The following is a 25,144-nucleotide window of genomic DNA, read 5'->3' on the forward strand; positions in this document are numbered from 1 at the left end:
TAAGGGTGATATCGCCTCTCCAGCTGCCCCCTCCCCCCAGCCCTGCACCTCCCCCCTTCCCCTCCCAGCAGAGCAGATGGATGGGGAAACGTCCTTAATCTCTGTTTGCGCTGGGCTTGAATTACCTGGTTTGGCAGGTAATTCAGTTTCCCTGTTCAGCCCCCTCTCTCCGCCTGGGCTATAAACCCCTCAAGACCAGCACCCAGCACAGGCTGAACTCCCGTTCCCAGCTCTGCGGACCAGCCGCCCAGCCAGACAGTCAGGACTGGTGAGTCCCTGCCCCTCCCGTCCCTTCTCCGGGGTGCTGGGCACTGGGTGGCAGCTGAGCCCCGTGATGGGGCCTCATGGCTGGACTTGCCCTGTGTGAGTCCCTGGGGCCGTCTCTGCCCCACCCCTTCCCCCACAGCGCGGCCCCAGCACCCTGTCCCCGTGGGTCGTGCTGAGCATCCTCTTCCTGGAGCTCCGCTCCCCACGCCCCTGCCCTGCCCTGCATGGCTGGAGAGGAGGGGCAGGGGGAGCTGCAGGCCGCTGGGCCCATGGGAACCAGCCCAGGGAGACGGGCCCCTCACAGCTCCCCTGCCCCACGGGGGTCTCTGAGCCTGGACCCCTGGGGCTGGGATCCCTCAGGACCCTTCCAGCCCAGCCAGGCCCTTAGCAAACAGCCCAGCTCCGAAGTGCCTCCCCCCGGGAAATGCCCCCTGGCGGGGTGGGATCACTCCGGGGTGTCTCGGTGTCACAGAGTGTGGGAGAGTGCAGGGCCTGCACCCCTCTTCCTGGGATTCACTGTGACTCTCACCCAGCCAGTAAAATGGAAGGTTTATTGGACAATAGGAACACAGTCTAAACCAGAGCTTGTGGACCCCTCAGTCAAGTCCTTCTGGGGGGCAGGGAGCTCAGACCCCAGCCCTGGGGTTCCCTGCATTCCACCACCCAGCCCCAAACTGAAACTAACCCCCCCCAGCAGGCTCCCTCCTGCAGCCTTTGTCCAGTTTCCCATGCAGAGGTGTCACCTCCCCCTCCCCCTCCTGGCTCAGGTGACAGGCTCTCAGGTCTCCCACCCCCAGTGAAACTCCCCTGCCACATTCCCAGGCAACACTCCCCCCCCCCCCCGCCCCGGGCTGCGTCACATCTCTCCCCCCTTTGAGACTGAACTGAGCGGGGTCACTCTGACCAGTGACCTGGGGAAGTTCAGGACCCCCTCTCCGGGACAACGCATCCGCTATCATGTTGGCACTTCCCTTCACGTGGACCACGTCCATGTCCTAATCCTGCAGGAGCAGGCTCCACCACAGGAGTTTGGCGTTGGCTCCTTTCATCTGGTGCAGCCAGGTCAGGGGAGAGTGGTCGGTGCACACGGTGAAGCGTCGCCTGAAGAGATCTGGCTCTAGTTTCTTGAGGGCCCACACCATGGCCAGGCACTCCTTCTCGAAGGCCGCGTAGTGTTGCTCCCGGGGTAGCAACTTCTTGCTCAGGTACACGATGGGGTGTCTCTCCCCCTTTTCATCCTCCTGCATTAACACCGCCCCCAGTCCCGTGTCTGAGGCGTCGGTGAACACCATAAAGGGCTTGTCAAACTCTGGGTTTGCCAGAAGTGGGCCACTGACCAGAGCCTCCTTCAGCACCCAGAAAGCCTCCTGGCACTGCTCGGTCCAGACCACCTTGTCTGGCTTCCTCTTCTTGCATAGCTCAGTGATGGGGGTGGCTATGGCACTAAAGTGGGGCACAAACCTTCAGTAGTATCCTGCCAACCCAATAAAGGCCTGGACCTGCTTTTTGGTGTGGGGAGCGGGCCAGTCTCGGATCACCTCCACCTTAGCTGGTTCTGGCTTTAGGCGGCCACTCCCCACCCGATGGCCCAGGTAAGATCCTTCAGCCATCCCCACCTTGCACTTCTCAGCTTTTACAGTCAGCCCAGCCCCCTGGAGTCGGTCCAGCACTTCTCTAACCTGGGACACGTGGTCCTCCCAGGTCTGGCTAAAGACACAGATGTCATCAATATACGCCACAGCAAAACTCTCCATCCCCCTCAGTAGCTGATCCACCAGGCGGTGGAAGGTGGCCGGCGCTTCCTTGAGGCCAAAAGGCAGGGTCAGGAACTCATAGAGCCCCAGAGGGGTGATAAAGGCCGATTTCAGCCGGGCATCTGAATCCAGCCGCACTTGCCAGTAGCCCTTTGTAAGGTCCATGGTGGTGAGGTATCGAGCTCCTCCCAATTTGTCTGGGAGCTCATCAGGCCTGGGCATGGGGTTGGCATCAGATACAGTGATGGCATTGAGCTTCCGATAGTCCACACAGAACCAGATCGATCCGTCCTTTTTGGGGACCAGCACCACTGGTGAGGCCCAAGGGCTGGCAGATGGCTGGATCACCCCCAAAGCCAGCATGTCCCTGACCTCTCTTTCCAGGTCCTGAGCCGTTTTCTCTGTGACTCGGAAGGGGGAGCATCTTATTGGTGGGTGCGACCCTGTCTGCACCTGGTGGACAGTCAGATTAGTGAGTCTAGGCTGGTTGGAAAACAGCTGTCGGTACGGATGCAGCACCCCCCTGACCTCAGCTTGCTGGGCAGGGGTTAGCTGATCCGAGAGAGGAATTGTTTCTATGGGGGAACTAGCTCTGGTCCCAGGGTGTAGATCTACTAAAGGGGTCATCTCCCTGCTCCTCCCAATGTCCACACACGGCCAACACCACATTCCCCCTGGCATAATATGGTTTCATCATATTCACATGGTACACACGGTGGTGTGCCCGGTTCGACAGCTCCACCACATAGTTTATCTCATTTAGCTGCTTGACAACCTTGAAAGGGCCCTCCCAGGCAGCCTGTAGTTTATTCTTTCCCATGGGGATGAGAACCATCACCGGATCCCCGGTGGCGTAGGCACGGGCCTGCGCCGTGCGGTCATACCAGACCTTCTGCTTCCTCTGGGCTCTGGCCAGATTCTCCCTGGCCAGGCCCATAAGTTCAGCAAGTCTCTCTCGGGAGATCAGGACATACTCCACCACTGACTCTCCATCGGGAGTGGCCTTCCCCTCCCATTCGTCTCTCATCAGGTCCAGGGGGCCCCTCACCCTCCTGCCATATAACAGTTCGAAAGGCGAAAATCCGGTAGACTCCTGGGGTACCTCCCTGTATGCGAACAGCAGGTGAGGTAAGTACTTGTCCCAATCCTGCGGGTGCTGGTTCATAAAGGTTTTCAGCATCATCTTTAGCGTCCCATTGAACCTCTCCACCAGCCCATTGGACTGGGGGTGATACGCTGAGGCCCAGTTGTGCTGGACCCCACATTTCTCCCACAAGCACCGGAGAAGGGCCGACATGAAGCTGGATCCTTGGTCTGTCAAGACTTCCTTGGGGAACCCACTTGGCTGAAAATGGTCAGCAGCGCATCTGCCACGGTGTCTGCTTCAGTGGAAACTAAGGGCACTGCCTCGGGGTAGCGGGTGGCAAAATCTACCACCACCAGAATGTATTTCTTCTCCGACCGGGTCGTCTTGCTGAGAGGCCCCACTATGTCCATGGCCACCTTCTGGAAAGGTTCCTCTATGATGGGCAAAGGTCTCAAAGCCGCTTTCACCTGGTCCCGGGCCTTCCCCACCCTCTGACAGGGGTCACAGGATCGGCAATACTGCCGGACAGTGGTAAAGACCCCAGGCCAGTAAAAGTTCTGTAGCAGCCTCTGCCGGATGCCCGGATTCCCTGGTGCCCTGAGAGGGGGATGTCATGGGCCAGGTACAGTAGCTTGCGGCGATACTTCTGGGGTACCACCAGTTGCCTCCTGACCCCACAGGACTCCACTTCCCCTGGGGGAGTCCATTCTCGGTACAGGAACCCCTCCTCCCACAGGAACCTCTCCTGGAAACCTCTCCTCATGGTCCGTACCACATTGAGGTCGGCCAGATCCCTGAGCTTCCGCAAGGAGGGATCTTTCTGCAACTCGGCCTGGAACTCAGCGTCTGGGGAAGGGATGGGGCCCGGTTCCCTCTCACTGGCTGGGTCTGAGGCCCCAGCCTCTCTGAACCGTGCCCCTCGGCGCTCCCTCCCCACCAGGGTAGGGTTCTACTCCTCTGGTGTGGTACCCTCCCGAAGGTCGGGGCGCAGTGCCCCTCGCCGGCTCTGGATACGGGTCACCACCAGGGCGTTCTGGGGGTTGCTTGGCCAGTCCTCTAGGTTCCCCCCCATCAAAACCTCAGTGGGCAAATGGTGGTGCACCCCCACATCCTTGGGCCCCTCCTTGGGCCCTCATTTCAGGTGTACCCTTGCCACGGGCACCTTGAATGGGGTCCCACCCACCCCCGTCAGGGTCAGGTAGGTGTTGGGCACCACCGGATCTGGGGCCACCACCTCAGGCCGGGCCATCGTCACCTCCGTGCCCATATCCCAATATCCATTGACCTTCCTCCCATCCACCTCCAGGGGAACAAGGCCCTCTCTCCCACACCCACCCTGTAAACCGAGAACCCTGAGTCCAGAGCCTCCAGTCCTCTGGCAGAGCTGGCCTGGGGTACTCTTCCCTCCTGAGCAGGTGGTAAGCTGGCAGCCCCCCTTGCCTGTGCCGTCTGCCCCTCGTCCAGCTGGGTCCCTACCCAGTTAACCCTGGGTAGGTTGGGTTTGCTCAGTCTGTCCCTGAGCCTGGGGCTCTGGGTCCGTACATGGCTTCTCTGGAGGTCATGTTGGTCCCCTCGAGCGGGTCGGAGGGTCCTGACGCCAGGCGTTCCCCTTAGGAGGGGGTTCTCCATATTTCCCTGCCGGGTGGTCCCATGGTGACTCTCTCTGCATCGTGGGGGGCCTTTTGGGACTCCTCCCTGCTACCCCCTGACTGACTGTTCACAAACTCGTCGGCCAGCTGCCCTGCATGCTGTGGGTTCTCTAGTTTTTTGTCCACCAACCATAGCCTCAGGTCGGATGGGCACTGTTCATACAGTTGCTCCAGTACAATTAGGTCAAGCAGGTCCTCTTTAGCGTGGGCCCAGCTGTCCACTTGCAGGCATATCCCTGCATCCGGTTGACCAGTTGTAGGTATGTGACCTCAGGCGTTTTACGCTGACTCTGGAACCTTTTCCGGTACATCTCGGGGGTCAGCCTAAACTCACGGAGCAGGGCCTTTATGAACAGTTCATAGTCCCCTGCCTCCGCCCCTGTCATTCGGCTGTACACCTCCACAGCTTTGGGGTCCAGTAAGGGGGTGAGAAACTGGAGCCTGTCTGCAGGGTCAACCTGTGCATCTCGCAGGCATTCTCAAAGGCTGTCAGGAAGCTATCTATGTCTCCCCCTCCTTACGCTGGGCCAGGAAGCACTTATCAAAGCTCCTTGCAGTCTTGGGTCCCCCCTCACTCACCGCAGCCGGGGCCCCAGTGCTCCTCAGCCTGGCCAGCTCCAGCTCATGCTGCCTCTGTGGGCAGAGTCTCGGCATGTCTTTGGCAGCTGTCTGACCCCTCCCAGCCCGGTCAGACCCCAGGGCCCACGCTGAGTCCACCAGGCGGCTTCCGTCAGGGACAGGATCGGGTCATCCAAGCGATCCCTCTCCTCCAACTGGGCAATCAGCTGTTCCTTGGTGGACCTCCCAATGTGCAGCCCCCTCTGCCTGCACAGCTCCACCAGGTCGCTCTTAAGATGTTTAGCAAACATCTCCCTGCTGGCCACTCGCAGGCCTGGGCAGCTTTCTTCGGTTTCCAGGGAGAACCCCTAGTGTGCCATCCCTTCTTCAGGTCACCACCTCTTTGCCAGGATCGAGCTGCAGACTCCTCCGCCCCAGGACCGCTCGCTGAAATCCCCTGGGGGACCCTGTTACTGCAAAAATCTTTCTCTCTGGTCACACACTCCCAGGGATTAACCACCCCTGGAAACCATCTCTCTCTGAATCTTCATCACGCCTGGTCCCCGTCAATCCCCCTTCGTTTTATTGTTCCCCAGTCACTTACTGCGGGAAGCACCGTTCACGGGGCGCAGTGGATCCCAGCCCTGCCACCAGTTGTCACGGAGTGTGGGGGAGTCCGGGGCCTGCACCCCTCTTCCTGGGATTCACCGTGACTCTCAGCCAGCCAGTAAAACAGAAGGTTTATTGGACAATAGGAACAGAGTCTAAAACAGAGCTTGTGGGTACAACCAGGACCCCTCAGTCAAGTCCTTCTGGGGGAGCAGGGAGCTTAGACCCCGGCCCTGGGGTTTCCTGCATTTCACCACCCAGCACCAAACTGAAACTAACCCCCCCCAAGCAGGCTCCCTCCTGCAGCCTTTGTCCACATTCCCAGGGCAGAGGTGTCACCTCCCTCTCCCTCTCCTGGCTCAGGTGACAGGCTCTCAGGTCTCCCATCCCCAGTGAAACTCCCCTGCCACCTTCCCCCTCGCTGCTGTGTCACACTCGGGCTCTCATGGCCCATCTCCCTGGTGTGTTTTCCCCCCAGGGAAGCGAGAAGATGGGGCCAGTCGCCTACTTCAGCCTCTGCCTCCTCGGCTGCCTGATCTTTAGCCCCTCGCTGGCAGGGGAGTCCTGCCCGGCTGGTTGCCGTGGTGGGAAGTGAATTTACATCACTGCCCTGCCCCCAGAGCCCCTTCCCCACTGAGTCCATGAACCAGGAGCCCAGCCAGTGGCTCAGCACCCACCCTGGGAGACACCTGCCTCCTGCTACCCTGGAGCTGGGTGAGAAGTGACACGCTCATTCCTCACTGGGATTGCCTCTGTCCAAGGGATGCCCTGTCCCTGGGGGACCCTGGGGTCTGTATCTCCCCCCGAGCTGGGAATCCAGGAGCTGTTTCGGGCAGGTGCAGGGAGGGGTTCTCAATCCCCCCTCCCCACCCCTGCAATGCACTGGCTCCTTCCCTGCCCCAGCGAGCCAGGAGGAAAGGAGCCCATGCCCCATTGAAACCCAGAGGCCCTGCCCTGCTGGGATCCCTGCACAGGGCTGGGTTCCAGGGGCCCTGTTCTGCCGATGTGGGGTCTGGGCAAACCCAGCTTCTTCCTGCAGCCCCAGAGTCAGGAGGGTCTTGCCTGCCAGACACAGCCCCAAATGGGCTCCCGATGTTATTCGTGCTTATGGGAAGCCACAGCTGTGCCTCTGAAACATACTCTAACTGCGGTGTCCTGTCCCCACCACTGCCCCCCCGACCCCCCCTCTCTCAGCAGGGGCACAAGTTCCATCCTGTCCCAGGGGCTTGCTGCACTTCCAAGATGACGGCTATGGATACTTCCCCCAGGAGGCAACCTGGAGAAGGGCTGAGGTGAGGGTCTGGGGACCCAGCTGGGGTTGGGAGGGCTCAGCGTTAGGGCCCTAGGTCTTAGGGCTGCTCAGTGCTAGAGCACACCACGCCGTGGGGCGCCAGTCCTGTGCCCGGTGTGCCATGACTCAGAGGCTAGTACTGAAGGCACATCAGCTCTAGGCCTGTAGTGGGATCCCCGGTGGCTCCCGTCACAGGCTCAGGACAGGGCAGTTCCTGGGGCTGGCAGGACTGGGAAGGTGGCAGATACCCCCTAGCTACAGAGGCTTAATCACTTACAGTTCAAAGTGGGCAACCGTGGTTCTTGTTTGGCCCCTGGGCCAGGCCAGTCGCCAGTCAGGGCTCTGCAGGCCAGCGCCAGGGGAGGAGGCCTCCAGTCCAGTCTCTATCCCAGCAAAGAGGCTGGTTTCCAGGCCAGGCTCAATTAGCATCTCTCCCTGGAGCCCTGCCCAGCTGCCGCTGCTCCCCCATAAGCCCCATACATCCCTTCCCCTGGCTGCAGTGTCCAACAGTCACAGCCGGTCCCACAAGTGGTTCTGTCCATGACTCCTGGGCGCTCTGCTTTGAATCCAGCTTCCCTGCAGCTCCTGGATCCCCAGGCCCCGGCTGCTTTCCCCATCACTTGTGGGAAGGGTGCTGCTGGGGAACATAGCCCCTGCTTTCCTCTGGGCCTGACACGCTTGGCATACGCTGTGTCTAACAGGGACACCCAGGACGACCTGGGCCCGGGTGGGGTCATGTCTCCCTCTAGCAGGCGGCTCAGGATAGGCCTGCTCCTTACTTGGTGTTACCAGAGCAGCTCCCTCAGCTCCGTCGGCAGGGCTGTGCTAAGGTCTCCGGTTCGATCCCCATTGCTGGCTGGTTTCGGTGCACGTGGCCAGGGAGTCGTTCCACAGGAGGTGTTTAAAATGCAGACGCCTTCCCCGTGGCGGGGAGATAGAGTCTGCAGAGTGTACCGCTGTCGCTGGGCTAGTGACAGAGAGAAAGGCAAACTGAACCGGGTTGGGGAAGCTCGGTCAGGAATGGAACTAAGCAGCAGCTCTGCGGGTGTTTATACTCCAGAAAGCGTCTAGAAGGGGCTTTTCTGGGCCCCATGGTTATCGTCTCTGGCTGGTTTCCAGACCAAATGTGCTTGCAGCTCTAGTAACGTGATGGCTTTCTACTTGCCAGATGCAGACACAGCCTGGCAGCTGAGAGTCACGCTGGGCTCTGCCTGGTAACTTCAGCCTGGCCATAACGGCGCAGCAGGGTGCTTTGTGCCCTCAGTGACGGCTGGGCAGGCCCAGTGCCCTCCACGGGCTGCACGGGGCACTGACTGGAGCTGGTACAATTCTGCTGGTGATGCCCAAAATGGGTAGACCCCGGGTCCCCCTGCAGAGCTAAGTGGAGTCAGGGCCGGGGGCTGGGTGCTCTGTGTCCCTGCTCTGTGGTCTGGGGGGATTGTGGGGGGTGATGGGGGCTGGGTGCTCTGTGTCTCTGCTCTGTGGTGTGGGGGGGTGATAGGGGGGCTGGGTGCTCTGTGTCTCTGCTCTGTGGTGTGGTGATGGGGGCTGGGTGCTCTGTGTCTCTGATCTATGGTGTGAGGGCCATAGGCTGAGGGGTGGGGACGAGGGGTTCAGAGTGTGTTCTGGGGTGGAGCAGGGGATTGGGGTGCAGGGTGTGTGTGAGGACCCTGGCTGGGGGTGCAGGCTCTACTGGGGCCGGGATGAGGGGTTTGAGATGTGGGAGGGGATTCAGGGCTGGGGCAGAGGGCTGGGGTGCGGGAGGAATGCAGGGTGTGGACTCTGGGAGGGAGTTTGGGTGCGGGAGGAGGTTCCAACCTGGGGCAGGGGGTTGGGGTGTGGGAGGGGGTTCGGGGTGTGGGCTGTGGGTGGAGTTTACCCCAGGTGGCTCCCAGAAGCAGCAACATGTCCTCTGGCTCCTAGGCGCAGGGGCGGCCAGGGAGGCTCCGTGCGCTGCCCTCGCCTGCAGGTGCCAGCCCCACAGCTCCCATTGGCTGTGGTTCCTGGCCAATGGGAGCTGTGGGGGCGGTGCTTGGGATGGGGGAAGCACGAGGAGCCTCCCTGGCTGCCCCTGCGCTTAGAGATGCAGGGACATGATGGCTGCTTCCAGGAGCCGCACAGAGCCAGGGCATGCAGGGAGCCTGCCTTAGCCCCGGTGCACCACTGACTGGACTTTTAATGACCTGGTCAGCACCCGCCAGGGTCCCTCTTCGACCAGGTGTTCCCGTTGAAAACCGGACGCCTGGCAACCCTACCACAGATGTTGGGCAGGGGCACTGATCAGTTGTTTGGTGGATGGCTGGATGCGCTTGGGGGAGGCCGGAGAGCAGAAAGCAGCAGGCTGCGGGCAGGCAGCGGGGCTGGGAAGAGGGGGCTTGTGATGAAGCGGGACTGTTCTTAATGTTTCCTCTGAAGAGTGTGGGGGTGACTCAGTTTCCCCATGCAGGTCTTAAGTATCTAGGGGGTGGGATAAGGGTGTATGATCATTGCAGAGGGCAGGTGTGTGCAGGGGTCTGGACACAGAGAATGGCCGACACCCTGTTTCCTGGCACCTGATGGCCTGGGCCCTTCCCCCCTGCAAGGTGAGAGCTAAAGTGTTGGAGAACAAAGGAATCCGGGTGACCTCCTGGCCCGGGAAAGGGGCAAAGCCCAGAGGAGGAGGGGCTGGAGAGAGTTTCAGTTTGGGGCTGGCTGGGGACATGGAGTGAAGTGCAGATGTGGTTGTCTGGCTCACTGCCCCCCAAAATGGACCCAGCTGAGGGGTCCTGTTCTCCGCACCTACAAGCTCTGCGTTAGACCATGTTCCTGTCGTCTAATAAACCTTCTGTTTTCCTGGCTGGCTGAGAGTCACGTCTGACTGCGGAGTTGGGGGGCAGGACCCTCTGGCTTCCCCAGGACCCCGCCTGGGCGGACTCGCTGTGGGAAGCGCATGGAGGGCAGAGGATGCTGGATGCTCCGAGGTCAGACCCAGGAAGGGGGGAGCCGGGTGAGCTGTGGGTCCTGCAGACAGGCTGCTCCCAGAGAGGAGACTTCCCCAGAGTCCTGCCTGGCTTCGTAGAGAGCAGCTCCAGAGCATCACCCGGGGACTCCATGACAACTGGTGGCAGCAGTGGGATGTACTGCACCTTTGTGCCGCTTCCTGCAGTAAGTGACTGAGGAGCAGTAAAACAAAGGGGGATTGATGTGGACCAGGCATGCTGAAGGCTCAGAGAGGAGCGGTTTCAGGGGGCGGTTAACCCCTGGTAGTGTGTGACCAGCGAGAAGGATGGTGCAGTAATGGGGTCCCCCTGGGGACTGCGGTGAGCAGTCTCGGGGGCGGAGGAGCCTGTGGCTTGGCCCTGGGAGAGAGAAGGACTTTTGCAGTAACAGGGTTCCCCTGGGGATTGCAGCGAGCGGTCCCAGGGGCGGAGGAGTCTGCAGCTCGACCCTGGCAAAGAGATGGTGACCTCGAGAAGGGCTGGTGCACGAGGGGTTCTCCCTGGAAACCGTGGGGAGCTGAGAGCACACAGGCCTGTGAGTCCACAACAACTTGGGGACAGCGGAGTGATGGCCTGTCACCATCTCCTTAAGAAGGACATTGTAGCCCTGTGCAAAAAGAGAGGGTTACGCACTGGAAAGTTCCCCAAAGCCCAGTTAATTGTGCAGCTGGAGGAGGATGATCACTCTAAGGAGCAGATTCCTGACCCAAATGGGGCTATAGCAGGTTCTGGGAGTAGCTGGAGTGGTAGCCAGGCATCCCCAAGACTCCTGTCCCCAACCAGACGGGGGCCTTCACGATCGGGTTCCCCATCAGGGGATCGGAGATGGACGGGATTGGAGCTGAGTCCGAGAGAGCAAGAGGACTGTGAGAGACAGCGAGAGCCCGAGGAAGAGCTGCAGAAGCAGCAGCAGCATGAACTGGCGATGGTGGAGTGGAGAGGCAGAGGGGACCAGGGGTGAGTGGGGATAGACCCGGGGTGCCAGTTCCGCAGGGAACCTCGAGATTAAATTGCTGCCCCTGGTTAAGGGAGGTGAGATGCGGATGCCCCCCTCACCGCCTTTGAGCAGGCTGGCGATTTGAACCAGGGGGAACTTGCGGAACAGCCCCGGTGTCCAGCTCCCTTGCTGGGTCCCAAGGCCATAGACTCCGTCAGCCAGATGGGTGGGGAGATGAACAGGCTCCCACTCCTGGTCCCAACCTATATGTCTGTGGGGAGTTTCCTGGGGCCAGGCCCCTCGGACCCCCAGTGGGAGCGGAAGGTGATGGTCAATGGGGAGACAGTCCTGGGGTGGCGAGATCCTGGGACAGAGGAAACATTAAGAACAGTCCCGCTTCGTCACGGGGCGGAGCGGGGGTGGGAAGAGTGGAGGGAGGGCGGGGCCTTGGGAGAGGCGGGGAGAGGGGGCGGGGCCTTATGGCACAGCAGGGGTGGAGCAGCGACCAGGAAAAATAGAAGTCAGCGCCTGTTTCTCGGTGGGATTCTTTTCCTTCTTCGGTTTTCAATCAATATGTTCCCAGCCCAGGGCATCGGTCGCACAGAGCATTTTCCACGGTGCCAAGTAGGCGGAGGTCTCTGGGGATAGACCCCCAGATCATGTGTAGCTTTGTTTCATGTTGGACAGTGACTGGGTCATGTGAAAACCTTTATCCCATATATTACACCTGAATTACTACAACAGGCCCCCTCGGAGGGCAGGGTGTGGTGCTCAGCATCAGGGCAGCTGGGGTCAGGAGGCGTTTGGCTCTGGGGTGTTTCTGCAGAGTGGGGTGCAAGGAGGGATGTGCACAGGAGCAGACCCTGGCTAGGGGCTGGGGAGAAACACTGGGGGCTCTCTCCCCTCATGGCCCTTCTGCTCGGGGTGCTGCCCGGGGGAGGCAGGGCCACAGGTTCCTGCCAGGCACTCTCCAGCTGCCGTCAGCAGTGGGATAAATGGAGGGCACTGGCTTCGTCCTTGTCACAGGCTTGGTGTCAGAGCTATGTCAGCGGGGCCCATCTCGTCTCCATTCACAGCGAGGAGGAGCACAACGCAGTCGCTGGTTTCATCGCCCACTCTCAGCACCATGACGACGATGAGGGTGACAATGTCTGGATCGGACTCTATATCCCCACCTGGGTGAGTGCCTGGTGCCTGCCCTGGCAGTCACTCCCCTGTATCTCTGCGGATTGTTTCCTTGCTGTGCAGTTAGCAGGGTAGTTATCACAGTTAGTAAATGTTGGCTCTATCGGAGTCTCTGGTGCCCGTAATCCTCTGCCAGCCTCTGCCTTGACCACTTCCCATGGCCCTGCCATGCCTGGCCTTGGCTCTTCTCTAACTAATCTTAGTTTCCACTCACAAAGGAATCCTACAAAAAGTGGGAACATGGACAAATGGCTAAAGATGAGTACAAAAGAATAGCACAAGCACATAGGGACAAAATCAGAGAGTTTAGGTAAAAATGAGTTACACCTTGCAAGGGACAGAAAAGGCAGTAGGAAGAGGGTCTATAAATACATTAGGAGCAAGAGCAAGACAAAGGAAGGTGTAGGTCCATTACATAGCAGGGAAGGAGAGCTAACAACCGACAGCACCAAGAGGGCTGAGGTGTTTCATGCCTCTTTTGCTTCAGTCTTCTCTAAAAAGGTTAATTTTGAACAGCTGCTTACCACAATTAATATAAACAATAAGGGGAAAGAACACGAGCCAGAACAGAGCATGAACAGATTAGAAAATATTTAGATAAATTAGATGTATTCAGTTCAGCAGGGCCTGGTGAAATTCACCGTAGGGTACTTAAGGAACTAGCTGAAGCAATCTTGGAACCATTAAGATTTATCTCCAGGAACTCATGGAAGATGGGTGAGATCTCAGAGACTTGGAGAAAAGCAAACATAGCACCTGTCTTTAGAAAGGGGAACAGAGGACCTGGGGAATTAGAGACTAGTCAGCATAACTTCAATACCTAGAAAGCTGCTGGAACAAATAATTAAACCCTCAATTTGTAAGCACTTAGGTTACGTCTACTGAACACTGTGAATCTAGGGTTAGTGGGACTGGAATCAGCTGACCTGCGTTAGGGAACCCTGGGTGTGAGCGTCTATGTTGCACCTTGCTCACTTTGCCAGCCACCCGCTTCTCTCTACCAGGATGTCTCCAAGTCCCACTACCTGACCCAACTCTCGTTGATTTCAGCTGTTAGTGGGGGAAGCCTCACTGCTAATGCACACCGGGCATTCTCTTGCATTAGAGACACTAGCGTAAAACAGGTCCAATACTTAGCCCTAGGTAGTGGTGAATTAATCTCACTGGTGTGTAACACAACTTTCACTTAAGTCTTAATCAGCTTTGTTATTACATAGCAGAGAGAGAGAGAAAAAAACAAAAAAAGCATCTAGTACTATTAGGCAGGAGAGAGACACCCACACTCTTCCTGATACAAGTATCTCCCCCCCCCCCCATCCTTCCTCAGGACTCATTGAGCTTAGGCACCCCTGTCCCCTGGCTAGTGAGTGCCATTTAGTTGTGGGTGAGTCCCTCAATCATAGAATCATAGAATCATAGAATATCAGGGTTGGAAGGGACCCCAGAAGGTCATCTAGTCCAACCCCCTGCTCAAAGCAGGACCAAGTCCCAGTTAAATCATCCCAGCTAGGGCTTTGTCAAGCCTGACCTTAAAAACCTCTAAGGAAGGAGATTCTACCACCTCCCTAGGTAACGCATTCCAGTGTTTCACCACCCTCTTAGTGAAAAAGTTTTTCCTAATATCCAATCTAAACCTCCCCCATTGCAACTTGAGACCATTACTCCTCGTTCTGTCATCTGCTACCATTGAGAACAGTCTAGAGCCATCCTCTTTGAAACCCCCTTTCAGGTAGTTGAAAGCAGCTATCAAATCCCCCCTCATTCTTCTCTTCTGCAGACTAAACAATCCCAGCTCCCTCAGCCTCTCCTCATAAGTCATGTGCTCTAGACCCCTAATCATTTTCGTTGCCCTTCGTTGTACTCTTTCCAATTTATCCACATCCTTCCTGTAGTGTGGGGCCCAAAACTGGACACAGTACTCCAGATGAGGCCTCACCAGTGTCGAATAGAGGGGAACGATCACGTCCCTCGATCTGCTCGCTATGCCCCTACTTATACAACCCAAAATGCCATTGGCCTTCTTGGCAACAAGGGCACACTGCTGACTCATATCCAGCTTCTCGTCCACTGTCACCCCTAGGTCCTTTTCCGCAGAACTGCTGCCGAGCCATTCGGTCCCTAGTCTGTAGCGGTGCATTGGATTCTTCCATCCTAAGTGCAGGACCCTGCATTTATCCTTATTGAACCTCATTAGATTTCTTTTGGCCCAATCCTCCAATTTGTCTAGGTCCTTCTGTATCCTATCCCTCCCCTCCAGCGTATCTACCACTCCTCCCAGTTTAGTATCATCCGCAAATTTGCTGAGAGTGCAATCCACACCATCCTCCAGATCATTTATGAAGATATTGAACAAAACGGGCCCCAGGACCGACCCCTGGGGCACTCCACTTGACACCGGCTGCCAACTAGACATGGAGCCATTGATCACTACCCGTTGAGCCCGACAATCTAGCCAGCTTTCTACCCACCTTATAGTGCATTCATCCAGCCCATACTTCCTTAACTTGCTGACAAGAATGCTGTGGGAGACCGTGTCAAAAGCTTTGCTAAAGTCAAGAAACAATACATCCACTGCTTTCCCTTCATCCACAGAACCAGTAATCTCATCATAAAAGGCGATTAGATTAGTCAGGCATGACCTTCCCTTGGTGAATCCATGCTGACTGTTCCTGATCACTTTCCTCTCCTCTAAGTGCTTCAGGATTGATTCTTTGAGGACCTGCTCCATGATTTTTCCAGGGACTGAGGTGAGGCTGACCGGCCTGTAGTTCCCAGGATCCTCCTTCTTCCCTTTTTTAAAGATGGGCACTACATTAGCCTTTTTCCAGTCATCCGGGACTTCCCCCGTTCGCCACGAGTTTTCAAAGATAATGGCCAAGGGCTCTGCAATCACAGCCGCCAATTCCTTCAGCACTCTCGGATGCAATTCGTCCGGCCCCATGGACTTGTGCACGTCCAGCTTTTCTAAATAGTCCCTAACCACCTCTATCTCTACAGAGGGCTGGCCATCTCTTCCCCATTTTGTGTTGCCCAGCACAGCAGTCTGGGAGCTGACCTTGTTAGTGAAAACAGAGGCAAAAAAAGCATTGAGTACATTAGCTTTTTCCACATCCTCTGTCACTAGCTTGCCTCCCTCATTCAGTAAGGGGCCCACACTTTCCTTGGCTTTCTTCTTGTTGCCAACATACCTGAAGAAACCCTTCTTGTTACTCTTGACATCTCTTGCTAGCTGCAGCTCCAGGTGCGATTTGGCCCTCCTGATATCTTTCCTACATGCCCGAGCAATATTTTTATACTCTTCCCTGGTCATATGTCCAAGCTTCCACTTCTTGTAAGCTTCTTTTTTATGTTTAAGATCCGCTAGGATTTCACCATTAAGCCAAGCTGGTCGCCTGCCATATTTACTATTCTTTCGACTCATCGGGATGGTTTGTCCCTGTAACCTCAACAGGGATTCCTTGAAATACAGCCAGCTCTCCTGGACTCCCTTCCCTTTCATGTTAGTCCCCCAGGGGATCCTGGCCATCTGTTCCCTGAGGGAGTCAAAGTCTGCTTTCCTGAAGTCCAGGGTCCGTATCCTGCTGCTTACCTTTCTTCCCTGCGTCAGGATCCTGAACTCAACCAACTCATGGTCACTGCCTCCCAGATTCCCATCCACTTTTGCTTCCCCCACTAATTCTACCCGGTTTGTGAGCAGCAGGTCAAGAAAAGCGCTCCCCCTAGTTGGCTCCCCTAGCACTTGCACCAGGAAATTGTCCCCTACGCTTTCCAAAAACTTCCTGGATTGTCTATGCACCGCTGTATTGCTCTCCCAGCAGATATCAGGAAAATTAAAGTCACCCATGAGAATCAGGGCATGCGATCTAGTAGCTTCCGTGAGTTGCCGGAAGAAAGCCTCATCCACCTCATCCCCCTGGTCCGGTGGTCTATAGCAGACTCCCACCATGACATCACTCTTGTTGCACACACTTCTAAACTTAATCCAGAGACACTCAGGTTTTTCCACAGTTTCGTACCGGAGCTCTGAGCAGTCATACTGCTCCCTTACATACAGTGCTACTCCCCCACCTTTTCTGCCCTGCCTGTCCTTCCTGAACAGTTTATAACCATCCATGACTGTACTCCAGTCATGTGAGTTATCCCACCAAGTCTCTGTTATTCCAATCACGTCATAATTCCTTGACATCACCAGGACCTCCAGTTCTCCCTGCTTGTTTCCAAGGCTTTGTGCATTTGTATATAAGCACTTGAGATAACCTGTTGATCGCCCCTCATTCCCAGTATGAGGCAGGAGCCCTCCCCTCACAGACCTTCCTGCCTGTGCTTCCTCCCGGTATCCCGCTTTCCCACTTACCTCAGGGCTTTGGTCTCCTTCCCCCGGTGAACCTAGTTTAAAGCCCTCCTCACTAGGTTAGCCAGCCTGCTGGCAAAGATGTTCTTCCCTCTCTTCGTAAGATGGAGCCCGTCTCTGCCCAGCACTCCTCCTTCATGGAACACCATCCCATGGTCAAAGAATCCAAAGCCTTCTCTCCGACACCACCTGCGTAGCCATTCGTTGACCTCCACGATTCGACGGTCCCTACCCAGGCCTTTTCCTTCCACGGGGAGGATGGACGAGAACACCACTTGCGCCTCCAACTCCTTTATCCTTCTTCCCAGAGCCACATAGTCCGCAGTGATCCGCTCAAGGTCATTCTTGGCAGTATCATTGGTGCCCACGTGGAGAAGCAGGAAGGGGTAGCGATCCGAGGGCTTGATGAGTCTCGGCAGTCTCTCCGTCACATCACGAATCTTAGCCCCTGGCAAGCAGCAGACTTCTCGGTTTTCCCGGTCAGGGCGGCAGATAGATGACTCAGTCCCCCGGAGGAGAGAGTCCCCGACCACCACCACCCGCCTTCTCCTCTTGGGAGTGGTGGTCGTGGAACCTCCAACCTCAGGACATCGCATCTCATGCCTCCCAACCAGCGGAGTCTCCTTCCGCTTTCTCCCCCCAGACATATCATCTGGTCCACTCTCCGCATTGGTACCTGTGGAGAGAACATGAAAGCGGTTAGTTACCTGTGTCTGTGTTACTGGAACCCGGACATTCCGCTTACCTCTTCTGGAGGTCACATGTTGCCAAGCTTCTTCACTGGCCTCTTGGCTCCTCTGTGCAACCTGCTCTACATCTTTAGAGCTTTGTGCCCCTAGAAGGCTATCCTGAGTTTGGTCCAGAAAATCCTCAGTCTCTCGTATACAACGCAGGGTCGTTACCTGTTGCTCCAGACCTTCAATCTTCTCTTCCAATATGGAGACCAGCTTGCACTTTGTACAGACAAAGTCGCTTCTGTCCTGTGGAAGAAAGACAAACATGGCACATCCAGTGCAGGTCACAACAGCTGAATTCCCCCCCTTCCATATCACCTACCTACTACGGAGCTTCCTCAGAGACGTTGGCAAGATGTAAGCCTCACTGGGCTCACTCCAGGCGAACTCCCAGGCAAACTCCTGCTGTGAGCTGCTCTGCTGTCCCCGCTGCTCAGCTGGTTCGCGAGGCTCCGGCTATTTTTAAACAGCCAGGCTTCCCTGACGCAAACACACAGACACCCTAATGCCCGCCCCCTGCAGGCTAGCAGCCAATCAGACACTCACTCAGGCTCCCTCCCAGCAAACACACGCTCGGATACTTCCTCAGCAAGCAAACACACACACTCGGATACTTACCAGTCCCAGGCAAACTCCTGCTGTGAGCTGCTCTGCTGGGTTTGCCAAGTACAGTTCTGCTGCCCTTGATTCACACAACAAGGATAACAACCCTTTATTACTCCTGCCCCAATAACAAAGAGACTGGGGATCCAACACCAGCCACAAGTGATCATTTGGGCAAGCAATCCCATCTTGCTGAGCACCTAGGCAGAGTGGGTGTGCCCATGCAAACAAGATCAGCTCCTGAAGTCCTCTTCCCCAGCTTGTCACTAGATGTCAGGGGAGAACTCATTCAGTCCTGCTTACACTTGTAATATTTGTAGATGACACCAAGCTGGGCGGGGCTGCAAGCTCTTTGGAGGACAGGATTCAAATTCAAAATGACTTTGCCAATTTGGAGAATTGGTCTGAAATCAACAAGATGAAATTCAATAAAGATAAGTGCGAAGTATTTCACTTAGGAAGGAAAAATCTAATGCACAACTATGAACTGGGGAATAACTAGCTAGGCAGTAGTGCTTCTGAAAAGGATCTGGGGGTTCTAGTGTATCACAAATGGAATATGAACCAACAATGTGAAGTAGCTGTGAAAAAGGCTAATATCATTCTGGGGTGTGTTAACAGGAGTGTTGTATGTCAGACATGGGAGCTAATTGCCCCGTTCTGCTCAGCACCGGTGAGACCTCAGCTGGAGTATGGTGTCCAGTTCTGGGTGCCACATTTTGGGCAAGATGTGGACAAATTGGAGAGAGTCCAGAAGAGAGCAACAAAATTGATCAAAGGTTTAGAAATCCTGGCCTGTGAAGAAAGGTTAAAAACCTGGGCAAATTCAGTCTTGAGAAAAGAAGACTGCAGGGGGCACCTGATAACAGCCTTCAGATATGTCAAGGGCTGTTATAAGGAGGACGGTGATCAGTTGTTTTCCATGTCCACTGAAGGTAGGATAAGAAGCAATGGGCTTAATCTGCAGCAGGGGAGGTTTGATAGTAAGAGAAACTTTCTAACTCTCAGGGCAGTGAAGCTCTGGAACGGGTTCTCAAGGGAGGTTGTGTATTCCCTGTCTCTGGAGGGTTTTAAGAACGGTCTGGACAAACCCCTGTCAGGGATGGTCTAGGGTTACATGGCCCTGCCTCTGCACAGGGGACTGGACTAGATGACCTCTCAAGGTCCCTGCTGGCCAGACGCTCAACTGGTTCTGTGATCGAGAAGGTGCGTCACTGTGGTCTCCTCTCACCCATGTGACTGCAGAGGCGAAGATGGTCATGGACAGACATCTCAGAACTGGACTTCGATGCTTGGGATAGCCACAGAAGCTACTCTTTCCCTTCCCTGAAGATGGAGTGCTGTGTGGCGCTGGAGGAAGGCACAGGTAAGGAAGAGGCTCAGGGCCAGGTGTGTCAGTGAGGGAGCCCAGGCAGCTGTCTGGCCACACAGCCTCTGAGATGCTGACCGGGTGCTGGTACCAGTCCCCAATGTGTGGGTGTGGCATGTACACAGACTCTGGTCCCTGCTGAGGGACTCTGCTGATGTGTTCAGGGCAACGGCCAGGAGCAGTTCTTGTGCCCCTACTCCACTAAGTGGTGCTCCTGGGGGATGGTGGGGGGGGGTGTTGCTCACGAGTGCTCGCTGGGTCGCTCCTGGGGGGGGTGTTGCTCCTGGGGGGCTGCGTCGCTCCCGCGGGGGGGCAGGTCACTCATGCATTGACACAGGCTGCTCAGGAAAATGTCCCGAAGTCTCAGCGTGGTCAGGAATGGAGCATGAATGAGGGCTCCCACGAAACTCACAAGGGGCTAGTCCCAGTCGCTTGCTTAACGTCTCCATCAGCCAGCCAGGGAGCAGAGACCGGGCGTGTGATGTTGGGGAGCGGCCATGCCCTGAGCCCGCGGTTGGAGTTCAGAACCCACAAGTGATCTGACCCGGGAGAGCGGTTGACCCAGGCGCCTGGTGAAGCTGAACACATCATGGGTCGTGTGGCATGGGAGCCCCGGCTGATCAAGGGGGCACAGTGTTTCTGGGTGTATCCCAGAGCTCAGCGCCCCCAGGCCACATTCCCAGACCAGGCCCTGAGAGGCTTTGCTATGAAGCTTGTGCACAACTAGCATTTCCAGGAGGCCTGCTGCCAGTCAGACCTGGTGCTGGCAGATGGGCACAGCCAGGGCTGCAGTCACTGGGCGGGCATTGGGAATGGGCGACAGAGGACAGATCACTCCATTCCCTGCTCTGTTCAGTCCCTCTGGGGCACCCGGTATTGGCCACTGTCGGCAGACAGGAGACTGGGCTAGATGGACCTAGGGTCTGACCCAGTCTGGCCGCTCTTATGTTCTTATGGAGTCAAACAGCAGCAGAAACCCGCACCCACGAGAACAGGGCCCTGAGAGCGGCCTGTCCCCCCTGCGGAGCTCCCTGCTGGCCCTGCGGTGCTGCTGAGGGGCTGAGCCCACCCAGCCCAGCCCCAAGACTGTCCTCCCCTAAAAAAAGGAGGACTTGTGGCACCTTAGATACTAACACATTTATTTGAGCATAAGCTTTTGTGAGCTACAGCTCACTTCATCGGATGCATTCAGTGAAAAATACAGTGGGGAGATTTATATACCCAGAGAACAGGAAACAATGGGTGTTACCATACACACTGTAACCAGAGTGATCAGGTAAGGTGAGCAATTACCAGCAGGAGAGTGGGCGTGATAATCAAGGTGGGCCATTTGCAGCCGTTGACAAGAATGTCGGAGGAACGGGGAGGGAGGAGGATGCGGGGGGGATAAACACGGGGAAATGGTAACACCCCTTGTTTCATGTTCTCTGTGTATATAAATCTCCCCACTGTATTTTCCACTGAATGCATCCGATGAAGTGAGCTGTAGCTCACGAAAGCTTATGCTCAAATAAATGTGTTAGTCTCTAAGGTGCCACAAGTCCTCCTTTTCTTTTTTGCGAATACAGACTAACACGGCTGCTACTCTGAAATCTGTCCTCCCCTAGGCGCTCTCTGGCCCGACTCAGCAGGAATACGACCGCCAGGGCAGCTGTGAGGCAGCAGGGAGCGGGGTGGACTGATTGGGGATGGCGTCTAGTTCTGCTGGGACTGTCTGCACGGGGGATGGGAGAGCAGGGGGTGACTCCACTGGAGTGAGGAGACCTGAGCCTGTCGCCTGAGCCAGGAGGGGGTTGGACCCAGGTGACACCTTTGCCCAGGAAACTGGACAAAGGCTGGAGGAGGAGCCGGGGGGAGGAGGAGTGAGATGGGGAAGGGGGTCACTTGGAGTCCCCGGGCGATGCTTTGGAACTGCTCCCTACCAAGTCAGGCAGGACTCTGGGGAGTCTCCTCTCTGGAAGCAGCCTGTCTGCAGGACCCACAGCTCCCGCGGCTCCCCCCTTCCTGGGTCTGACCCCAGAGCATCCAGCATCCTCAGCCCTCCGTGCGCTTCCCACAGCGAGTCCGCCCAGACGGGGTCTTGGGGAAGCCAGAGGGTCCTGCCCCCCAACTCCGCCGTCAGACGTGACTCTCAGCCAGCCAGTAAAACAGAAGGTTTATTAGATGACAGGAACATGGTCTAACACAGAGCTTGTAGGTGCAGAGAACAGGACCCCTCAGCTGGGTCCATCTTGGGGGGCAGTGAGCCAGACAACCCCGTCTGCACTTCACTCCATGTCCCCAGCCAGCCCCAGACTGACTCCCCCTCCAGCCCCTCCTCCTCTGGGCTTTGTCCCTTTCCCGGGCCAGGAGGGCACCTGATTCCTTTGTTCTCCAACCCTTTAGCTCTCACCTTGCAGGGGGGAAGGGTCCAGGCCATCAGGTGCCAGGATGCAGGGTGTCGGCCATTCTCTGTGTCCAGACCCCTGCACACACCTGCCCTCTAGGGCTCTGCAATGACCACACACCCTTATCCCACCCCCTAGATACTTAAGACCTGCATAAGGGAAACTGAGGCACCCCCACACTATTCAGAGGAAACATGAAGAACAGTCCCGCTTCGTCACAGGGGGGTTTTGGTTTCAGTTTGGGGCTAGGTGGTCGAACGCAGGGAACCCCAAGGCTGGGGTCTAAGCTCCCTGCCCCCAGAAGGACTTGACTGAGGGGTCCTGGTTGTACCTACAAGCTCTGTTTTAGACTGTGTTCCTATTGTCCAATAAACTTTCCGGTTTACTGGCTGGCTGAGAGTCACGGCAAATCCCAGGAACAGGGTTGCAGGGCCCAGACTCCCCCACACTCCATGACAGCCGGGGCAGGGCACAGACACCCCCAGAGCAGAGGGGTCACGGTGTCTGAGGGGGGAACGTGCTGCTCTGCGCACAGCAGCCGGGAACACTGACTCCTGGGCAGGGACACATCCCCTCTGCATGGCGGCTGAGCCCGGCCTGGGACAGATGTTCCCATGGGTGTAGCTAGACCCAGGCAGGCAGGAGAGGGAGGGGGCCTGGCTGTGGGGCAGCTTGCTCAGCAGGGAGGAGGTAGCAGCCCGGTTCCTGAGCGGGTGCCCCCAGTCCGGAGGCAGGGCTCTTGCTCTCTCCTCTGCCCTTTGCTGGGGTGGGGGGCACATGGGGTGGAGGAGGTAGGAGCAGTAGCACATGGACCAGGCGTCTCCCCTTTCACACTGAGCCTCAGCATCTCTTTGTGGGATGGGGCTGCCTCAGTCTGGGGTGCTCAGAGCTCCATCCCACCTTCCTCTTCCTCAGGGCCATGCACAGCATCTGGGATCTTCTGCAAGGGGCATGGAATGGGGCAGGATTGGGGTCACTGTACAAGCAGGAACAGCCCAGCTTGCCCCACCCCACGGGTCATTTCTGTTTTTCTTTCTAGGTTTCATGACTTGGGTCAACGACTTCTGTAAAGATAGAAACACATTTGTCTGCAAGTACAGGCCTTAGTGGAGGCCACTTGCCTGCACCTGGGGGCTCCCAGCACATGGGCTGTGAGTGAATCGGGTCCCTCCGTCTCCACGGGGACACCAGATCCTGTGTCCCCAGCTGCAAAATCCCTTCGGCAAAGCATTGCTGTGTTACTCTGTGTCACTCCCGCTCTGCCCCCTTCTTGGGGGAGGAGGGCATCTACTGGGTAGTTTTACCCTGGGCTCCCCCTCTTGTCTTTGCCCAAACCCTGCTACCACCCACACCCCGAGCCTTCCTGCATGTCCAGCATTGCACTCTGAACCCGATGGCTTGCAGGGCTGCGACTGCGGGGTGAAGCCTCAGTGGTGCCTTAGCTTGGGCTCCCACCCGTCCCCTTTGCAGTGAAGGCGCAGGCCGGGTGATGACCATCCTGCAGTGCCCTTCCCACAGCTCCCAACGACTGACACAAATGGCTGGGAACGAACCCTGGAGCATCTCAGCCCAACCCCCTGGGACATGCCTCAAGGCACACGAGGGTAGGAACAAGGAGCACACGGTCAAGCTTTGCAGTCAAGCTAGGCTAGCCCGAGCACTGAGAGCCAGGTGCCATTCCCCCGAAGTAACTGAATCATGGTTGTCCCGCTTGCTCTCTCGTCTCCACCTCTTCAACACAGTGAAGCAATAATAAACTTTCCCTTCAGCATTCAGTCCTGTGTGTGTCTCCTGGTCTCTGGAATGGACCGTTCCATGTGCCCCCGCCTCCGTCCTGAGCACCCCAGAGCCAGACCCCTGGGGCGGACAGGGGATGAACAGGAGGGAGCATGGCCCTGCCCTTTTCGCTACAGCGCAGGACACTGGCATCCTCCTCTGCATGCATTAGCCCCTGAGGCACGGCCCCTCCATCCTGCTCCCCTCTGCCCCTCCCTGGGCACTCAGCCCTCCTGACCTCATCTCAGCGCTCTCCGGGGAGGGGCCTGTCTAGCCTGCCTTCAATGCACCATGCACATCTTACAGAGCAGGGATACCTGACTGAGCCAGGACTCCTGGGTTCCCTTCCCTGCTCTCCTGTGTGACCTGGAGAACAGCCCTTCCCCTCTCTGATATCATAGTCGTTGCTAGTCACATGTCTCAGGCTGGTGGGTTTGGCACCAGCCTCATGGGCACCATGAGCCCGACCAGATTCCAGGCAGTGGCCCTGGCTGGCATCTCTCAGTGCCCTGTAAACAAGCTCCGCTGCAAAAGCACAAGCTGACCCCGTGGCGAACAGGCAGAAACTTCTGGGGGTCAGAGGAAGCCAGCCCTGAGTTGTGTTGATGTTGCAACCCAAAGAAGGGGTCACAGGCAAGCAAGGGGGCTGGTTGGGTGTGGGAAATGCTGAGTATCAGATGTTTTAGAAATGTGTGCCAAGTAATGGAAAATAACAGTACAAGAGATAAAGGACAAGGCCAGAAGATTTTGGCTGGACTGAGGACTAATGATATAAGCAGCACCTGAGAGTCTTTACTACCACAAGATAATGGAACCCAAAGATAAGAATGATGAGAACATTGGGTGATAAACAACAGAAAAGGAATAAACAAGTGCTGTATATATATGGCTGTGGGAAGGGAAATAAAGTGCTTTTTACCAGCAACTGTGTCAGTTGTCCTGTAAGCCAGCCTGCTAGCAGCAACAAATGGTGACCCCGACGTGATTGAATTCTGTGAATTTGACACCACGGACAGAGGAAGAAATAGCAGGGACCGCCGCTGCCGGTGTCCTCCGTTCGGGTGACGAACCGGGACGCCCAAGAGGCGGGGGAGCTCCCACTGAAAGGTGAGCGGCGGGGAATATCTCTCATAATGGGAGCAGCAGCATCGGCAGATGAGCAGGCCGTGTTTAAGGTCTTAAGCAATCTGCTTAATAACCAGGGAGAAAAATTTTCCCCAGAAGCTCTTCAAAAATTGCTTCGGTGGGGAAAGCGACGGGGTGTCCTGGTTAATGCAAAGAATGTGTTTGACTCCTCGGTGTGGAAAACAGTGGGGGAAGACCTGTGGGACTTTGTGGGGGTCGGAAATAAAGAAGCTGCTGCCTTGAGCCCTATCTGGCGGACTGTTCATCGAGCCTTTACCACCGCAGCGGCTCAGGCAGGGGCGCGTATTGCCTTACGTGAGGCATTAGAATCATCAGCGAAAGGGGCCTTCACGGTAGGAGCGAAAGACTTTTTTGGTAAAACAACGCCTATGATTCCTTTGGCACCGTTGGACCCCAGTGAGGTACCGTTGCCCTTGAAGGATGACGACTCAGATCGGGGCGAACCGATGGCCGTGGATCAGCC

General features: G+C 56.6%; 2 protein-coding genes across 2 annotated transcripts in view; both read left to right on the forward strand.

Annotated features, from left to right (window-relative positions):
• The first annotated feature begins 141 nt into the window (after positions 1-141).
• LOC119846257 (struthiocalcin-2-like) lies at positions 142-24,292 on the forward strand. Its single transcript, XM_043500303.1, has 5 exons — positions 142-268; positions 7,119-7,216; positions 12,207-12,309; positions 19,249-19,369; positions 22,799-24,292. The coding sequence occupies exons 2-5, from the start codon at positions 7,167-7,169 to the stop codon at positions 22,864-22,866; spliced, it is 342 nt and encodes a 113-aa protein (XP_043356238.1). The 5' UTR covers positions 142-268; positions 7,119-7,166; the 3' UTR covers positions 22,867-24,292.
• LOC119861893 (C-type lectin LmsL-like) overlaps positions 6,408-25,144 on the forward strand; it is a 126,079-nt gene continuing 107,342 nt past the window's right edge. The window contains exon 1 of the mRNA XM_043500295.1: positions 6,408-6,485. Coding sequence (XP_043356230.1) covers positions 6,415-6,485 — 71 coding nt within the window. The 5' untranslated portion in view covers positions 6,408-6,414. The remainder of the gene's footprint in view (positions 6,486-25,144) is intronic.

Source organism: Dermochelys coriacea, chromosome 1 (assembly GCF_009764565.3).
Source record: "Dermochelys coriacea isolate rDerCor1 chromosome 1, rDerCor1.pri.v4, whole genome shotgun sequence".
Lineage (NCBI taxonomy): Eukaryota > Metazoa > Chordata > Testudines > Dermochelyidae > Dermochelys > Dermochelys coriacea.

Coding starts and splice junctions, on each gene's coding strand:
- LOC119846257 (XM_043500303.1), top strand. CDS start 7,167: ATGACGGCTATGGATACTTCCCCCAGGAGGCAACCTGGAGAAGGGCTG. Junction 12,310..19,248: donor GACTCTATATCCCCACCTGG/GTGAGTGCCTGG, acceptor ATGTGACTGCAG/AGGCGAAGATGGTCATGGAC. Junction 19,370..22,798: donor GGCGCTGGAGGAAGGCACAG/GTAAGGAAGAGG, acceptor TTTTCTTTCTAG/GTTTCATGACTTGGGTCAAC.